This window comes from Papilio machaon, chromosome 8 (genome assembly GCF_912999745.1).
Source record: "Papilio machaon chromosome 8, ilPapMach1.1, whole genome shotgun sequence".
NCBI lineage: Eukaryota > Metazoa > Arthropoda > Insecta > Lepidoptera > Papilionidae > Papilio > Papilio machaon.
The window spans coordinates 2220836-2238910 of NC_059993.1; the positions used below are offsets into that span (position 1 = coordinate 2220836).

Genomic DNA, 18075 nt, shown 5'->3' on the forward strand with positions numbered 1-18075 from the left:
CTTAAACTCACGTATGATCGTCCAGTGACGGCACTGACTAATTTCGGACTTGTCCGTAGTCCACATTTGGCAATATTTACTTACCTTACCAATGATACAAATTTATAATGGGGGGGAAAATGTACAAATAAGTAAGAAAAAAATTCTACTACACAGATTAGTTCTTTGTTAAAGAGATATGTCATCAAACTAAGTCAAATGACAAATGTCAAAACAACAAAACATGATCAAACATGAAAACATATTCCATTGTTGTTCCATTTTCTTTAACTTTGATTTTATAGTTTTATACAGAAATTATGTTCATTTATCATGATTCCAATATACAACAGTAGAAAATGAATTCTTCTTCAATTTTTTTCATTCAAAATACCGACAGAACTAACCTTACAGGTATGAGAACTTGTTTAAAATTGTGCAGTGAAGTAAAAATAAAATCTATACACCACCACCAAATATGTTGCATAAATATGTATCTAATACCTTAATTTACAGATTCGTCACTATCCAAGAAACCAGAATTTTCAATAAGAATAGTAGTATGTGATTATTATCTTACAAAACCAGTACCTGGTGTTGATGTTATATATTCTGAATTTAGAGGTTCGGATATTAAACAGGTACAATGAAAATAAAAAATAGATTCATCTTAAAACTTCATTAATGTAACCATGTCCTTAATTTAATGCAACCATGTCCTTAATTTAATGTACAGCTTTTATATTATAGCCTACATTTTTGGTTCACTGTCAGGACAGTAGTGTTTTATGTTTCTAGGTGCCAGTGCTTAGAATATTTGGGCCTACTCCTTCTGGAAGGAAGGCTTGCCTTCATATTCATGGTGTTTTCCCTTATTTTTATTTACCATGTCCAACATCAAATCCAGAACCACAGTTTTTGTATCAGGTATGATATCACTTTATTAAAAAAATATACTATAAATGTAGAAAGAAAGTTTGATTAAAAAAAAAAACATTTTTAAGACATATTTCAAAAACAAAGCCATCATGAAAATGTTGACTGATCCATGGATATTGTAACCAATTTTGACCATATTTTAAGTGTGTAAAATTTTACAGATTGCAGCAAGCTTAGATAAGGCTATAAACATTGCATTGAAACAAGCAACATCAGTAAATCAACATGTATATAAAATATCTTTGGTTAAAGGATTGTAAGTTTTAGTTATTTCAAATTTATGTTCTTTTATCATATAATAAAGTAAATATTAATTATAATTTATATTTTCAGACCTTTTTATGGATTTCATGATAAAGAGCATTTATATTTAAAGATTTTTTTGTATAATCCAGGCTTAATAAGACAAGCAGTAGACTTATGTAGCAATGGAGCTATTTTAGGTCAATCTCTACAGCCACATGAATCTCATCTAAACTTCACTTTACAGTTTTTCATAGATTTCAATTTATTTGGTATGAGTAATATTGATTTACAAAGTGTTAAATTTCGTAGAAACGGTCTATTACAAAGTAGTAATGATCCATTAGATGAAATTGATGAAATTAATCTGAAACCAGAAAGTATATGTTACTTTGAAGCTGATTGTGTCGCGTCACAGATTATTAATAGACAGAGAATTGGAAAAGCAGACGGTATAGAAAATCCAGGCCTAGAAGAAGTATGGAATCAAGAAATGGAAAGAAGGAAACAGTTAGATATATCTCTAGCATCAAAATCACTCACTCAAAGTAGAAATAAAACTGATGAAACAGATTCACATTATAAATATCAAAATATGTTTTTAGTAAAAAATTCTAATTTAATTGATAAACCAATTGAAATAGACTCAAAGGTGACAAATGAACCTAAAATACATTATCCTGCAGAAATGACTATGGAGGGATCACAACTTTATAATGCTTCTGATGTCAGTACACATTTACCAGAAAACACAAATCAAACATTAAATAAAACATTAAGAAGTAACAGTGGAAATACAAATCTTGATAGCACAGTTGTAGATGAAGATATAGCATTAAATAGCAGTTTTTCCTTACATTACAGTCAAGTATTATGTAAGTAATTAGTAGTGAAAATTGACTTTAACTAAATAACCAGTATTTTAATTTAAACGTGTTTACAGTGGATAGTGAAGATTTTGAGTTAGTGGATATGCTTCAAGATTTAGATGATAAGCCAATAGATGATGATAGTGTAATGGGTACTCAACAAGAAAGAGCTGAAGAAGTAAATTCTGATGCTGAACTTGATAAAGAATATTCACAAATATTTAATGATGACACTATTTGTTTGGATCCGGAAAAATGGTATGTGACATAAGGTAATACTTTATGTAATTGTAATTTTTATATCAAAACAGAATTTTTACACCCTAAAGTAAAGAAGATTTTTGATAATTGCAGCGAAAGTGATGCTAAGGAATCAACACCCTCTTGGAATGACACATTTTGGGATGGTGCTAACATATCACAATTGGATGGAACATGTGATGACGATCGTAAGTAATTAGCAAAACGATACATAATTTTACAAATAGGTAAAACAAAAAAAACTATTGATGTTGATTTTAAAATTGTTTTAGATGTTAAAAAAGTAAGAAAAAGAAAAATGAGATCATTTAAACTTGGTCTATCCAGGCCAAAAACTAAAAAGTCCAGTAAAACAGATGGTAATAAAAAATTAAATAAAAATCTGGATACAGAAACGATAGAAACAGAACAAGAAATTAATGAATTAAAGATTTCAGAAAGTAAAGAATCCATTGTTACTACTTCAAAAAATTCTTTGGAAATGTCGATAGATGTTTTAGATATAAGTTTAAATAACGAGAAACCTGAAGAAAAGGTGATTAATACAAATATGTCTATTACTGAATTAGTAAAAATACAGTCTGAAAAAAGTTTAAAACTAGAACCAGCTATTGAATATGATAAACAGAAAAAATTTGAACCTGTCGCTGGACCATCTAAACCAGTAGTAACTAATAAAATGAAAATTATCATACCTGATAATTCTATAAATGACTCGTTTGATTCATCACCAGAAGAAGATGTGGGTATTAAAAGTTTTTATGACACATCAAAATTTATTGATACATCTTTAGAAATTGATGCTAGCTTATCCCCGGAAGCTGCAAATAGTCCTAACAATGTTACTGTTGAACAAAATCCCATTAAGAACGAAATAAGTGAAAATGTAAAAATTAAGCAAGAAATTGAAGATTATGAAGCTTTAAGTGACAAAAAAATTATAATAACACCTAAAATAAAACCACCTACTACGAATTATGTTATATCAACATGTCAGAAGTATTCTATACCAGAAAATCTAAATTTGAAACCTTTTTTCTCCAATTACAAAGATGTTGGTGACAAAATAGAAATAGGTCATATGCTTATCAAATTACAAAGTCATCAAGCTCGCGATATGAATCCATTTGAAAAAGTATTAAATACAACTAGTATAGAAGAATGGAGGCAATTATTATTTCTGCAACAGACAAATGAAATGCCAGATGATATTCCAAAACCCGAAATACTAAAATCTTTATTAGCAGGAAATAAACAATACATTTTAGAACCAATTAAAAAACCTCCTACAACTCGTGATGTTAGTTATTGGATAAAACAACAAGATAAAGAATCAACTACAGAATCTAATATAGATTGTAAAGAAATAAGTAAAGATATTGATGAACTGGAATCATCACAAGTTATAGGTTTAAATGAAGATGAAATTAACAGTAGCCTTAGTTTAGAAAGTACTGATAAAGTTAGTATATTAAGTGATTATACTTAAGTACTTAATAAATTTAAAAAATTAATTATTCCTTTTTTATTAGGATATAACAAAAATGACCAACAGTCTTCAAGTTATGCAACCTGATGGATCATTTCTCTGTTTTGGAAGTACAGAAAATCAAAGCGAAAATATTCTCGACTCACCAGCAATGGAGGTATGTTATCTTATTATTTGAATTCCGAAAATCATAATTTTTTTCACTTTTACAAATGTCGAAAAAGTATTTTATTTTATTTCCGTTTTAAATTTTTAGGTTGATTTTCTTACATTAATGCTGGTAGAAGTGCATACATCAGTTCGTCTAGATTTGAATCCAGACCCTTCAATAGATCCTATCCAAGCAATATTTATTACAGTAAAAAATTACTGTCCCACAAATCACTTTCTACAAAATGAAATTACTGAAATACTCGTCATAGATTCACTTCAACCTCCAAAACTTTTAGATAGATGCGTTTTTAATTCAAAAGTGACTTACGTAGAAAATGAAATCAAATGTATAGAGAAATTGATAAAACTAGTAAAAGAAAATGACCCTGATATTCTATGTGGATATGATATTGAAATGAATTCTTGGGGTTACATCATAGAAAGGGCACAAAACTTGGGCATTGAGGTTATAATGGAAATTTCTAGAATAACCGAGAAACATCGACAGAAGAGATGGAGGAATGATGAAAGCGAATTAGAAGGGAGGGTGATTGGAAGAATTACGTTCAATGTTTGGCGTTTATTTAGACACGAGTTGGCATTATCTAGTTATAGCTTTGAGAACTGTATGTACGTAATATTAAACGAGAGAGTACCAACATATAGTTACGCACAATTAGCCGAATGGTGGAATGATGAATCAAGAATCTTAAGATGGATTCCCGTTGAATACTATCTCACTAAACTGTCCGGAACAGTTAGAATGTTGGAGAAGCTAGATATGATAAGTAAATACATAAATTTAATTAAGTTCATACTAATATTTAAGATTTAATAGTGTGCACTTCAGCACTTTGGGTATTTCTTTCTGACTTGTAGTTATATTTCTCCATTTAGATCGTACATCAGAGCTGGCGCGTCTGTTTGGTCTGCAGTGGTGGGAGGTGCTGTCCCGGGGCTCGCAGTTCCGTGTAGAGTCACTCATGTTGCGAGCAGCTCGGCCACTAAACTTGGTCGCCTTGTCGCCTACAGTACGCCAGAGAGCGGCCATGCGTGCGCCGGAATGTCTGCCACTTATATTTGAACCAGGTTTATTATGTTTGATTTCATTTCTTCCAGACTATGTTCAACATCTATGCATTTCATGATGAATCTATTATCTCCATAAAAAAGATCCATTCATACATCTAAACATTCTCATTTATAATATTAGTAAGAATAGTTAGATGACAATAGATCTTACGTAGTTCTGTATATTGATAATTTTTACAGAATCCCGATTTTATTCGGATCCAGTGATAGTGTTGGATTTTCAAAGTTTGTATCCTTCTATGATGATCGCCTACAACTACTGCTTCTCCACCTGCATCGGCCGCGTGCAAAATATTAACGGGTATGTTATTGATTTGATTTTTATTCTAATTTTTTAATTATAATCTTGTAATTTTTCCAATTTTCCTACCAAAATCATTTGTTTGAATCAATACCATTTTGATCCCTATTCCAATAGGTCAATAATAACGCGTTGCTAACAATATCTCTACAACGCATTCGCGTTCGCGCATCATTGAAAATATAACAAGTCTAAGATATATTTTACATTTAAAATTTTTAGCGATGCACCATACGAATTCGGTACTTGGCGTTTACGTATACCTAAATCAAAGTTGGACACACTAGTGGGCAATGGACTAGTGCATTGGTCACCTGTGGGCGTGGGCTTTATCAAATGTTCAGTACGTCGTGGTGTGTTACCTGCGCTACTGAGACGGATCCTCGCCGCGCGGCAGGCGGTCAAGAAAAATATGAAACTGCAAACCGATGAGGCAGTTAAAAAGGCCATGCATTCAAGACAATTAGGTAAAGAAATCTTACTAATGTTATAAATGCGAATGTATAGATGAATGGATGGATGGATGTTTTAAGGTATTTCCGAAACTGATCGACGGATCTTAATGTAGAACATAATCTGGAAGAACACATGGGCTACTTATTATTTTTTTTAAGTCTGTACGAACGGAATCGCGGGCGACTAGTCTATACTATAGTGCAATATGCAGCCAAAGAATTTAATTCTCTACCCATTTAGTATATAATATTGTGAGCGATAAATTGGATTTTACCTCGTTTGTACAAAGTTTTATAAAATTATCTTCACTTGTCGGTTGTTTTAGGTTTGAAACTAATAGCGAATGTAACGTACGGTTACACGGCGGCTAACTTCAGCGGGCGCATGCCCTGTGTTGAGGTCGGTGATAGTGTGGTCGCCAAAGGACGAGAAACACTAGAACGAGCTATCAAACTCGTCGATAACAATACTAAATGGAATGCAAAGGTCTGACATTCATTACTACTAAAGAAGTCAATCTTAGTTTTATTTTTAATAATCCAACTAACATATCTTTGTGTAATGTGTAGTGAAATTCGGAACTAAAACTGTCATATTTAAATGTCAAATTATTGCTATGAGTGTTAGCCAATCAGATGGCTGTATTATCGACAGTGGCGCCATATATAACTTTTTGAGTCAAAAGAATGCTTTTATTTAAAAAAAAAAGCAGGACATATTAAAATCAATAAAGAAATTAATGTAAAATAACTAGAATTTAAATTCCAGGTGATATACGGTGATACGGATTCAATGTTTGTATTAATTCCGGGCGCGAGCAGACAGCGAGCGTTTGAGATCGGACAAGAGATAGCTGACGCAGTCACTGCTGACAATCCATCGCCGGTCGTATTGAAATTAGAAAAGGTTTAAGAATTGTTTTAAATAAACGTTTTTATCAATTTATTTCTAGGAAGAATGGCTGTTGGCCATTTTTACGAAGTAGGTAAAACAGTAATTCATACAAACATAGTCAATGAAGGTCCTCACAAATGGAGCATTTAACACAAATATTTTGTGCGCGAACAAAAAAAAAGAAACAAATAAAAAGGAAAGCACTAGAAATTAAAAAAAATACTAAAAAGAAAAACTTGATCTAGTTACATTATTATAGATTACAGTTTGTTCTTAATGAAAAAGTTCCGATAGAATGCCTGTTTTACAGAATTAATTGTGGAATTAAAAATATCTAAACTAGAACTTTTAGAACAAATGTTAATAAGAAAGACAGAGCGCCACATAAATGAATTTTGACGTTAGAAGATGTCATAGGGAGATGGATAGGAGTGTGGTGACAAATTAATTAATTAATTTAATTATAGGAAAATAGACAGTATTTACGCTAACTAGTTTTTTTTTTGTATCTCAAATAAATTAATATAAAATAATTTTAATAGGTGTATCAACCTTGTATTTTACAAACAAAGAAACGTTACGTGGGCTATATGTACGAGAGTCCCGACCAGGAGAAGCCTGTCTATGAAGCAAAAGGTATTGAGACCGTGCGAAGAGATGGCTGCCCAGCTGGTGTTAAGGTAAATGATGTATTGTAAGCAGATTTCATTTCAAATGTACTTAAATGTTATGTACAACCATAATTTTTAGATTGTGGATAACATCTGATGTAATGAGATTGAATGTGGATTACTATAAAGGTAGAGGAAGACCAAAGAAAGTATGGATGGATTGTGTAAAAGAGGATATGCGTAAGAAGGGGGTGAATTCAATATGAGGGCTGATAGAGATGTATGGAGGAGTAGTACATACTGTGCCAACCCTCCATAGGGATAAGAGCAGGTTGATGATGATGATGATCTGATGTCAAGGGACCAAAACTATCGATAGAGGTTCACAGCAACTAAATTGCAGTTTTATGTTAATTAACTGTCTATATAAAATATATTAATGAAAATAAAAGATAGATAATCTTTTACTATATAGAATATCTCTGACCACGACCTAATATCGGCGGGAAGTTGCATTAATATCGTTGGTTGCGGAAAGCGGAGGACCGCATATAAGTCCAGCAGTGGGCAGCCAAAATCTGAGGATTATGATGAAACTTTTAGTTACTCCAGCGGTCATTGTGCGAGTTGTTCGAGACTGGTGACATGTCGCGTGTGAAACGCGTGGTATGCGCGACACTAGCGCGCCTCGCTGACGGCACACTGCCGCTACACGAGCTGTTCTTTACGCGCGAGTATCACGGACCCGCTGGGTATAAATCGGGAGCCGCCGTGCCACCTAATGAAATTGCCAAGTATGATCATCATTTATTATTTCACATTTGTACGAAATCCTAACTTAGAATAACCAGTGTTTCCCAAAGCGGGGCGTACGCCCCACTTGGGGGATATTTAGATTTAGAGGGGGGCAATTCGGAGATTTAAAAACTTAAGACTACATCCTTACAAAGATAGCCAGTGCTAAAAAGTACATAAAAACGTTTTAGAGACAAAAATCCGTTGCATTTAAACTATTTATATGTGTTTTCGTGTTTAAATTTTTTTATATGAAATTGATCTAGTCAGCCAAAAGTAGTATTTAATTATTTCTCTAACATTGTAAATTTAGGCCTCGAGAGAAATTTATTTCTAAACAAAATTTATAAGGGGCCAATAGTCATGTTCATCCTGAAAAATGGGACATGGATCCAAAAAGGTTGGGAAACACTGATCTAGACAATATTCAGTTACTTGCATTTATTAATGAAGGAACTTTGTATGTTAGGCGGTTAATGTGCCGAGACCCGCGCAGCGTGCCACGTGCGGGATGGCGCGTGTCATGGCTGGTGTGCGCGGGCGCACCCGGCACCGCGCTGTCCCGACTGGCGCGCTCACCCCGCGAGCTGCTGCGCCAGCCCGCCACGCCACACGTCCTATACTACGCCACGCGAGTCTTGCTACCTCCACTTCACCGCTGTCTTTCATTGCTAGGAGTGCACGTCTTCAATTGGTCAGTTATTATCGTACAAACTAATACACTACTCCTAGTTACTTATTTTAAATTTATAGAAATCCGACTCGAAGGACCAATAATTTATCAGAATAATTTCAAGTGTCATTTTTTTATTCGATTACTAGCTGTCGCCCGCGACTCCGTCCGCGCGCATTTAAAAAAAAAAAACTAAATAGGGGGGGGGGGGTTATGAAAAATAGATGTTGTCCGATTCTCAGACCTACTGAATATGCTCACAAAATTTCATGAGAATCGGTCAAACCGTTTCGGAGGAGTTCAAGTTCGAACCCGTGACACCAGAATTTTATATATAAGATACTTGTTGTCAGGTGGAAGGAAGTAGGTGAAGGGCGAGAGATCCAGCTGGAGAGAGCGTCAGCTGGCCGCGGTGGTGGTATCGCGAGGTACATGGAGCGGGGGCGGTGCGCGGTGTGCGGGGCGCGGGGGGCGCGCTCTCTGTGCAGCGCCTGCGCTCGGCCACAAGCCCTGCTCCCGCTCGCCACCAGACTTGCGCGTGCGCACACGCATTTACAGTATTGTTATGACGTGAGTGTGAAGATTAAACTAATTTTTTTCACAAGTTACCAGAAATCTTGTGTAAATATACGTATATTTTTTAGAAAAGTCCGATTAATTCCTCAAAATTATACATACATCATACTGATGACTATAAGTCGCCACTAAAGGGCTCGGAGCCTATCCCAAGTTAAGGGTGACTAGGCCATAGTCAACCACGCTGGCCAAGTGCGGGTTGACTTCACACATATCATTGAATTTCTTCTCAGATATGTGCAGCATCATGATGTTTTCCTTCACCGTAAGAACGTCGGATAAATGTACTGTAAATCAAAAATCGAAAAACACATTGGTACATGGCAGGATTCGAATCCAGGACCTGTAGATTGCAAGTTAAGTGCTTAACCCCTGAGCCACCGACGCGACGCTCCCTCAAAATTACGTTCGTCAAAATCAGTGACATACCAAATGAAATGATTGCAGATGTGTAGAACCTGTACGGGCCACTCTGAGTGTCAACAATGTGAGAACACCGAGTGTCCTGTGCTATGGCGCAGACTCACCGCACAACAAAAACTAGATGAAATACGAGACGTTTTCAACAATCTACCTCCTCACTTGACTTTGCATGATATACATTTTTAAATTTATAATGATTGTATAATGTAATAAAAATTATGTACATTTATATTTATTAGTAAAATGCACGATTTTTTGCTATATTGTGTGTTTCAATAATTTCTTTGCTACTCCTACATTATCACGTGAAGATTCGTATTGCGATTTTGTTACAATAACTTTCTTGTTTTGAAGGATGAAGTTAAGATAAAAAAAAAGAGGCAGATCATAATACAGTGGATTGTTCACGGCTATCCATCATGGCTGCTCGGAAAATCAAATCATAGATGTCATTCATTACAACTTCTTTTGCATTGTGAACTTTTAGTTTTCGTATTTTATTTGCAATTAATTTACCAAATAGGTCATATTCGTCATTTAAAGTTTTAATGTGCTTAAAAGCTTCTTGCATTTGTTTTTAGATTCTAAAATTTCTGGAGGTAAACTGTTTTTTCCCCTACAATTGTTTTTGGTCTTTCTTTTATTAAAATATCCTCAGTATGAATTCTTTTCTGTATGTTTCTAACTTCAATAACCTGAAAAAAAAAATTGATGCCTGGCAAAGACCACGGGTGGTTGGAAAAAGAAGATGATTTTGATTATATTTTGCCGCATTTCTTAGCTGTTATCGATGAAAAACATGTAACTTTGTCACTAATATTTATTGAAAATTAGTATTTTGATTATAAGGGCATAATTAATACAAGCGGTAGCCTGCAACTTCATCAGCTCAGGATTAAAAGAAAAGTCTATAATATGCTTTCAGCTACTTTGCAGTCCAAGTTATTTTCATCAACACAAATACATTATATGAATGAAATATGATAATTAGTGTTTAGAAGAAAAAATATATTATTTCTTTGTTTTCCCTGAAAAATTATTAAAAAATCGATTATTTTTCTTAAAAATCGATTTTTAACCAATCGATTGCGATCAAAAATGAAAGAACCAATTTTCACATAGATATTGTAAATATTTAGAAGTAGATATGAGATTATCTTTGAAATTACAGCTTTATTTCGTACCTATTAAAAACGAGTCTTGTGTTGTCATTGTCAGTTTAGTTCAGTTTTCTCATAATAGCTCTCCCTCAGCCCTCAGCGGATTGGGCGAGTGTCGAGTATTTAATTTACATAACCATAATATAAAAATAACCGTAATTTTCAATTGTCAATTTGGTACCAGGTACCATCATCGTTGTCATTGTCATCTGTTGTCTGTCATCAATCAATGGGGTTCGGTTCGGCTTAAGTTGTCAGTTGTCTGGGTGCGTAGCGTATGTGTCGGTGCGTACGCGCAAGTTCAACAGTTTGAAAATATACTTTAAAAATACATAATTAATCGCAAAATTTTTACAGTTTCATAGAATACAATAATATTACAATACTTTCACATAGGTTTTAGGCATTTCTTATCTCTCACTAGTAATATTGACAATATTTTCTTAGTAGTTCAGGATTAAATCATAAGGAAAATGCTTGCGAATATGGAACTGCGCAAATTACCAGCGGGCACTCTTTATGACGTTATTAACACTTTAGAAACAAATTCCGATTGGAAAAATGTTATGTCAATTATACCGAAGAATCTTGGTAGCTCAGATTTTGAAAGAAAATATTCTGATAAAGACATAAGGTATGTTTACGATTATAATTATAGATTTTATATTTAAACAATGGTAGATCCCACAACAACAATATTTGTTGAGTGCACGAAAGAGCCGGGCCGACCGATACAATACCACGACCACACAGAAGACAGGCGTGAAATGGAAGCAAATCTGCGTTTCGTCTGATGAGTGTGATGCCGGATTTTAGTCCTCTTTCCCTTCCCACCCTTTAATTATTAGGAAAGGATAGGAAGGGGAATTGGTTTAATCGGAAGATGGGACGCATAGGAAGGGGAATATCTTCATTCTGTGCGTCCCCTTCTCCGTTGATTAAACATAGGCAACGCATCTGCATTTGCTGATGTCTGTGGGCAACGGTCATTTTGTCACCTTTATATATATAAAAAAAATGCAACATTATGTCTAAAGTTGTGATTTAAGATTACTGTTAGAAGAGGTATAAAGCAGAATCTATAAGTCTTATTAAATACAGTTACAGTGAACTTTGTGTTTATCGTAAAGAATCTTAATTTTATGATTCAAGATAAAATTCGAACTTTTGTTTTAGACTTATTGAAAATTATTCAAAAATTAGTAACAGACAATGTGCAGAAATATTAATTGATGAGTGGGGGACCTCAGGGAAAATAAGACCAACATTGTCAACGCTAAAAGAGATTGTACAGAAGGCAAATATATTGAAAGCTGCAGACCAAATTGCAGCTCTTCTTCATGGTAAAGTATAACATTAAATTACAAATATTAATAGAAAATGGTAAATGCTATGACTGTTATGAGGATGATTTTTGTTTTGTTACTTTAAAAAATCTACTATAGGACATTTTACCATAACTGTATGATAATTAACTTTATTTCCAGAGAACCGAGTGCCTCGTCCACCTGATGGTCCAGGTGCTGACATTGATACAGATGTGTCTATAATATTGAAAAATGAACAGTTAAATGAAAGATTTAATTCCTTCGATCCAACTAAGAGAATTCAAAATGATACATCTAAAGACAAAAATGTATGCAACATTAGCACTGTGCCTATGAAAACTGAAAACGGAGATATCAGCTATAATATACCAGCAATAGATATTTTGCAAACAGTTAATTTCACAGGTAACTCTACACAAGTTGCGCAATCATCAAGAAATATACCTAATTTAGAACTGATGGTTCCTAAATCAGAACAGTTCAGTGGCAGTGGCAGTTCATCTTATAGTGGTACTACTACTAATTGTGAAAGTGAAAAACGAACCTCTCAGGATCAACAAAAGAGTGAAAATATTTCCTTCCAAAAATCATTACCTAATATATCAGATTTGCATAGTCATATTGATAAAGAAATCTTAGAAGATACAAATTTAATTAATTTTGAGTACAAGGAATTAGAAAATATAACATCAAAGTTTTCGGAGACTATAGTCAATGGTCCATTTGGTCCTAGTGGTAAAATAGGCAGTGGTGGTTTTGGAGAAGTTTTCTTAGGATATCATCCCAAATACAGAATACCTCTTGCTGTTAAAAAGATTCACACCCATTTACTATGGCCCACACATAAACCAAATATGGTAATAGACATGTTCAATACTGAAGTTAAAAACTTGATTCAATTTAGACATAAAAATATTGTTCCGATACTGGGATTCTCAATGAATGGACCAGTTCCATGTATCATATGTGAATATGTTGATGGAGGTTCTTTAGAAGAGCAACTGGCTCGTAAAGTATTGACGGAAAGACAAAGGATTAATATAATGATGGGCACTGCAGAAGGTTTAAAATATTTACACACAAGTGAACACATTATTCCAAATACCAGTGCAAAGGGTGACTCCAATACACAAAATGTTGTCAAGAAAAATAATTTTGTTCACCGTGATGTGAAGAGTGCTAATATTTTGCTCACAAAGGATTGTGTGCCTAAGGTAAATGACTAACTACTCTTGTTAAGATAAAATTCAATTAATAAGTTAGCACATTCAATTCAACCACACAGAAGACAGGCGTGAAGTAATTCTGTGTTTCGTCTGATGAGAGTGATGCCGGAGGCCTAATTTTAGTCCTCTTTCCCTTCCCACCCTTTTCTTATAAGGAAAGGATAGGAAGGGGAGGTGGATTTGATGGAGGACGAGATGCATAGGAAGGTTAAATGTTCTCTTTTTGTGCGTCTCCTCCTTCATCGATTGAGGGTAGGCAATGCATTTGCAATTGCAAATGTCTATGGGCAGCGGTTTCGCCATTTCGGCGAATTCATATGGCCGCTTGCTCGTTTGCCACCTTGTAATATAAAAAAAAAATTAATAAGAAAATTTTTATGTATGTCACATACACAGATAACTTTATTGAAGAGATTTTGAAGTATTATTAAGCTTACACATTGATATGAACACGAAACTGAATCCTTTTTCAAATTTTAACAGCTCTTTTTAACTTAATATGCGGGTTTGGTGATTTATATTCTTCTTGTTTGAAATGTACTTTTTATTATAATAAACATTTTTTTGTTTTAGATCTGTGACTTTGGTCTTGTTAAACAATATGAATCAACATTTGTAACAACATCACCAATGGGTACTTCAGCTTACATGGCCCCCGAAGGATTTTATGGGACTATTACACAGAAAATAGATATTTATAGTTATGGTGTTGTCCTTTTAGAATTACTTACTGGTTTAAAACCCATTGTGAGTAACAGTAATAATGATAGAATACATATTAAAGATTTTGTTAATGAAAGTATCAAAGAAAAAGGTGATATTAGTAGCATATTGGATCCAACGGTTGAAAATTGGACAAAAGCTAGAGAAATATATGAACTTTCTAGATGTTGCTTACAACAAGAAAGGTTCAATAGGCCATCCATAGAGGAAATTTGTGATACTTTATCCGATATGGGCAAATAAATTTTTTATATAGGTTGAAAAGGTGGGTTTGATGTCAAACATCTCACTGTATTGTTATGGAAAATCAATCGTTTTAAAGAATTTATTTTTCTAAAATCACAATTTTTATAAATGAATTATTGTTCAATTATGTAACTGAATACTAACGAGCTTGTTTTGACAAATAAAAGAAATGTTTTATTTCTTTTAATAATTTTATTGTTATATTTGTTTATTAAAATTACACAACTGGCAACACAGGACTACTATTTTGTGATAACTCTAATTAATAGAGTAATATTTGTAATAATAATAAATGATATTTTATGTTACATCACATTTTATTGCATTTATCCTGTTTATAAAATCCTTACTAATAGTATGATCAACAACTTCCAAATTATTTATAATAATTTTTTTCTCTGTATCATCACACAATTTTATTAATGTTACAAGTAAATTGTGCACTTCTGTTACCAAGCGTTCATCTTTACAACAATATAAAACTTTAAAAAGATTTGAAATAATTTTATGCCCCGTAGAAAATTTCCACACACACCAGCAATATTTTACCCATTCTTTTAATGTCTGAAACAAGAAAACGGTAATTGAATTGATAAAAAATTATGGACTAAAAAACAATGTGGCAACACTAAGTAGAATTTGTTGTTGAAAATTTTTATAGTAATTAATACCTGTAGTACAATTTCCAGCAGTACTTCACTCACAGCTTCATTACAGCACAAATCTAAGTTATCGGAAATTATGGAAAAAAATATTATTCTATTGCAACAGTGTATTTTATGAATTGATATTATAGTCTTTGTAAACTTTAGACATTCAGCTTTTCTATACAGATTTGATTCAATAATAAGTTGATCCAATACTGCATTATATATTTCATCTAGTTTTTGTTTCTGAAAAATAACATATTTTAAAAAGAAAGTTGAGTAAATTTAAGAATAAATCTGAAGACCTGAACCAAAAGATAAATAAATGGTATATATTTTTGAACTTTATTTTCAAACTACTACAAAATTTTGCAAAAAAAAAATGATTCATATTTGTCTGTTACTCTCTTCTTAAAAAAACACTAATTTACTTGGTGTACCATAAGACATTAAAAATAATAGAAGTATATTTTATAATTAAACATACCTGACTATTAGCTGGTAGAATATGGTATAATGTTAACAAACATTCAAAAACTAATTTTGTTGCTTCAATGTCTTTTTCTGTTATAAGTTTCTTAAGACTTAAATATACTACTTCATAATAATTCCCCTTCTCAAATGCATCTTTATTCTGTTGAAAGTTGAAAATTTTAGTATACATCTTTTCAAATATTTTGGTGGCTCAAGATCTCTCAGATGGTCTCCCATATTTTTTTTTTTTTTTTTTATAAGAGAAGGGGGCAAACGAGTGGTGCAAACACCAAAGTGATCATCGACGCCCATGGACATCCGCAACACTACGAGAATTGCAGATGCGTTGCCGGCCTTTAAGAAAGAGAACATGAACCTAAGATTGTGTTCTGCACAGTGACTCTGGTCATGTTCTGAGCTACTCAGATATATGAAAACATCAATACACATAGATTAATAGATGAGGCCCAAACTGTTGTCTTATTAGCCTATTTTTACATGATTAAAACTATAATTACAAACATTTGTAAGATAATGTATAGAGTATCTGCTCTATAACTGATTAGTGATTATTGATTAAATATGTATTGAATAAAAAAGGTAGTAGAGTTTGATAAAAAATAAAAACAATTTCTTACCAAACACTGCAATATTGCAAGGCAAGATTTTAATCCATTTAGCTTATTCTCTATTATATAGTCATCTATTAGATTAAGAGATGTGGGTAGTATTTTTGAGGGTACTATGGTCACATTATATCTCTGAAAATAAAAAAAATATCTTAAGACATATGAGCTGTCCCAAACATATCATTAAGTTGTTATTAGCTTACTTTTATATCTTTGATTAGTCTAAGATATACGTCAATTTGAGCTGGATACTTTTTAAATTCAGCTGGAGACAATTTTATATGTAAGTTTTCAAAACACTTGTCAAAAATTTCCTGATGGTTGAATACAGAGTTTTGAAATAATACGTCTGTAAGATTTATTTCGTAGAATGTATGAAAATAGCAATTCAGTTTTTCAGAGCACTTCAAACAATTTGCTTCGTCCCATGTGTTTTTACTTGATAGTTCAGTATACAAGATCAATAGTTGTGATATAACCGATTCGGGATTATTACAGTTCTTGAAATTAATTGCCTCGAGTTGTTTTAGGAGCAGGTAAAAGTTTTTATCCAAGTTTTTGTTACGAATTCCAAATTCAGAATGATTTTTGCATTCATCATAGTTCTTGTTAAGTTTTGGTACAAGACACAATTCAATGAATTGCTCTATTTTTCTTAAAGTATTCATAATTGTTGTACATTAAATCTTTTTGTACTTTTGCAATGCAAATAGATTTATTCATTTATAAAATTAAACCGATAAAACAAGTAACAATAAACAATACAATGCAATGACATTGTTGACAATTGACATGCAACAAAGATGAACGGAATGTGAATATAATGTTGCTGCGATTTTCAAAATCAGCGAAAATTTATGTGAATCCACGATTATTTATGCCTTAAAATATTTGTTAAAGACACTGGTTGAAGATTTTTAACTACATCATAGAGTTTTTATTTACAGATATGTCATATGTCACTATATTTTATTAGTTATGTCAAGTGTCATTGTTTTTCTAACTTTTCTTATAATATTAATTTTGATTAAAATAAATCCTTAAATACGGACTTTAATATGGTAGCAGAGCGTTAGCGTTACCATGAACAAAGAAATTAATATTGGAAAGTTGGAATGTGCTGCAAACTGGCCAACCTGGAAACATAAGGTAACTCTACTGCTTCGAGGTTCGGCAAATGATTTGGAACGAGCAATAAATGGTACCTTAAAGAAGCCAGTGCTATCTGACAATGATGTTGCGTCAGAGGAAGCAAGGGCTGCTTATGAAAAAGCTCTTAAGAAGTATCATGAAATTGACTGCGCAGCACAGCTGGTACTCACAGCAAATATGTCTGATGAAAATGTACAGAAAATTATGAGATTTCGTACTGCTCAAGAAGTATGGGACGAGCTTCACCGTCTCTATGATGGAACTTCCGAAGACCGATCGTATGATCTATGTATGCAATTCTTCAGTTACAAAAAGAATCCTGAACACGACATGACTACCCATCTGTCTAAGATCAAGAACCTCTGGTTTGAATTGAAGACTGAACTAGCGAAAGATGAGAAGTCTGATCTCCCGGATATATTGTTAATATGCAAAATACTTGACACATTACCGGAAGCCTATTTCTCATTCAAGGCGAGTTGGATTTTACTGTCGAAGAAGAATCGTACTGTAGAAAGTCTTACGTCTCAACTGTGTGCTCATGAAAAAGCATTACTTTGCAAAAATGAAGACACTGCTGCTGAAGCTTTAGTGACTTCAAGCAATAGAGATGAAGTCAAACGGAAAGGGAAGAAGCTGAAATGCCCATATTGTAAGCAAATTGGACATAAAATAAAGAACTGCTCAAAATGGATTTCTGCGGGAAGACCTCCCAAGCCAACAGTCTCCCAAAATA

At 33.2% G+C, this 18075-nt stretch overlaps 3 protein-coding genes across 3 annotated transcripts; 2 read left to right on the forward strand and 1 right to left on the reverse strand.

Annotated features, from left to right (window-relative positions):
- The first annotated feature begins 338 nt into the window (after positions 1-338).
- On the forward strand, positions 339-9940 carry LOC106720601 (DNA polymerase zeta catalytic subunit). Its single transcript, XM_045679050.1, has 20 exons — positions 339-393; positions 496-620; positions 778-906; positions 1080-1174; positions 1252-2036; positions 2105-2288; positions 2385-2479; positions 2564-3753; positions 3824-3937; positions 4037-4721; positions 4831-5022; positions 5206-5326; positions 5549-5793; positions 6108-6268; positions 6551-6688; positions 7219-7356; positions 7891-8081; positions 8552-8776; positions 9109-9325; positions 9779-9940. Exons 1-20 carry the CDS (start codon positions 339-341, stop codon positions 9938-9940), a joined length of 5247 nt encoding a protein of 1748 aa, XP_045535006.1.
- Positions 9941-11152: 1212 nt separating this feature from the next.
- On the forward strand, positions 11153-14615 carry LOC106720650 (probable serine/threonine-protein kinase PIX13). The gene is made up of 5 exons (XM_045678929.1): positions 11153-11177; positions 11360-11548; positions 12091-12257; positions 12402-13456; positions 14042-14615. Exons 2-5 carry the CDS (start codon positions 11388-11390, stop codon positions 14432-14434), a joined length of 1776 nt encoding a protein of 591 aa, XP_045534885.1. The 5' UTR covers positions 11153-11177; positions 11360-11387; the 3' UTR covers positions 14435-14615.
- On the reverse strand, positions 14517-16907 carry LOC106720599. The gene is made up of 6 exons (XM_045679051.1): positions 16391-16907; positions 16197-16319; positions 15572-15718; positions 15109-15330; positions 14788-15001; positions 14517-14524 (listed from the first exon to the last, which is right to left on the reverse strand). The coding sequence occupies exons 1-6, from the start codon at positions 16853-16855 to the stop codon at positions 14517-14519; spliced, it is 1179 nt and encodes a 392-aa protein (XP_045535007.1). The 5' UTR covers positions 16856-16907.
- Positions 16908-18075: the final 1168 nt, after the last annotated feature.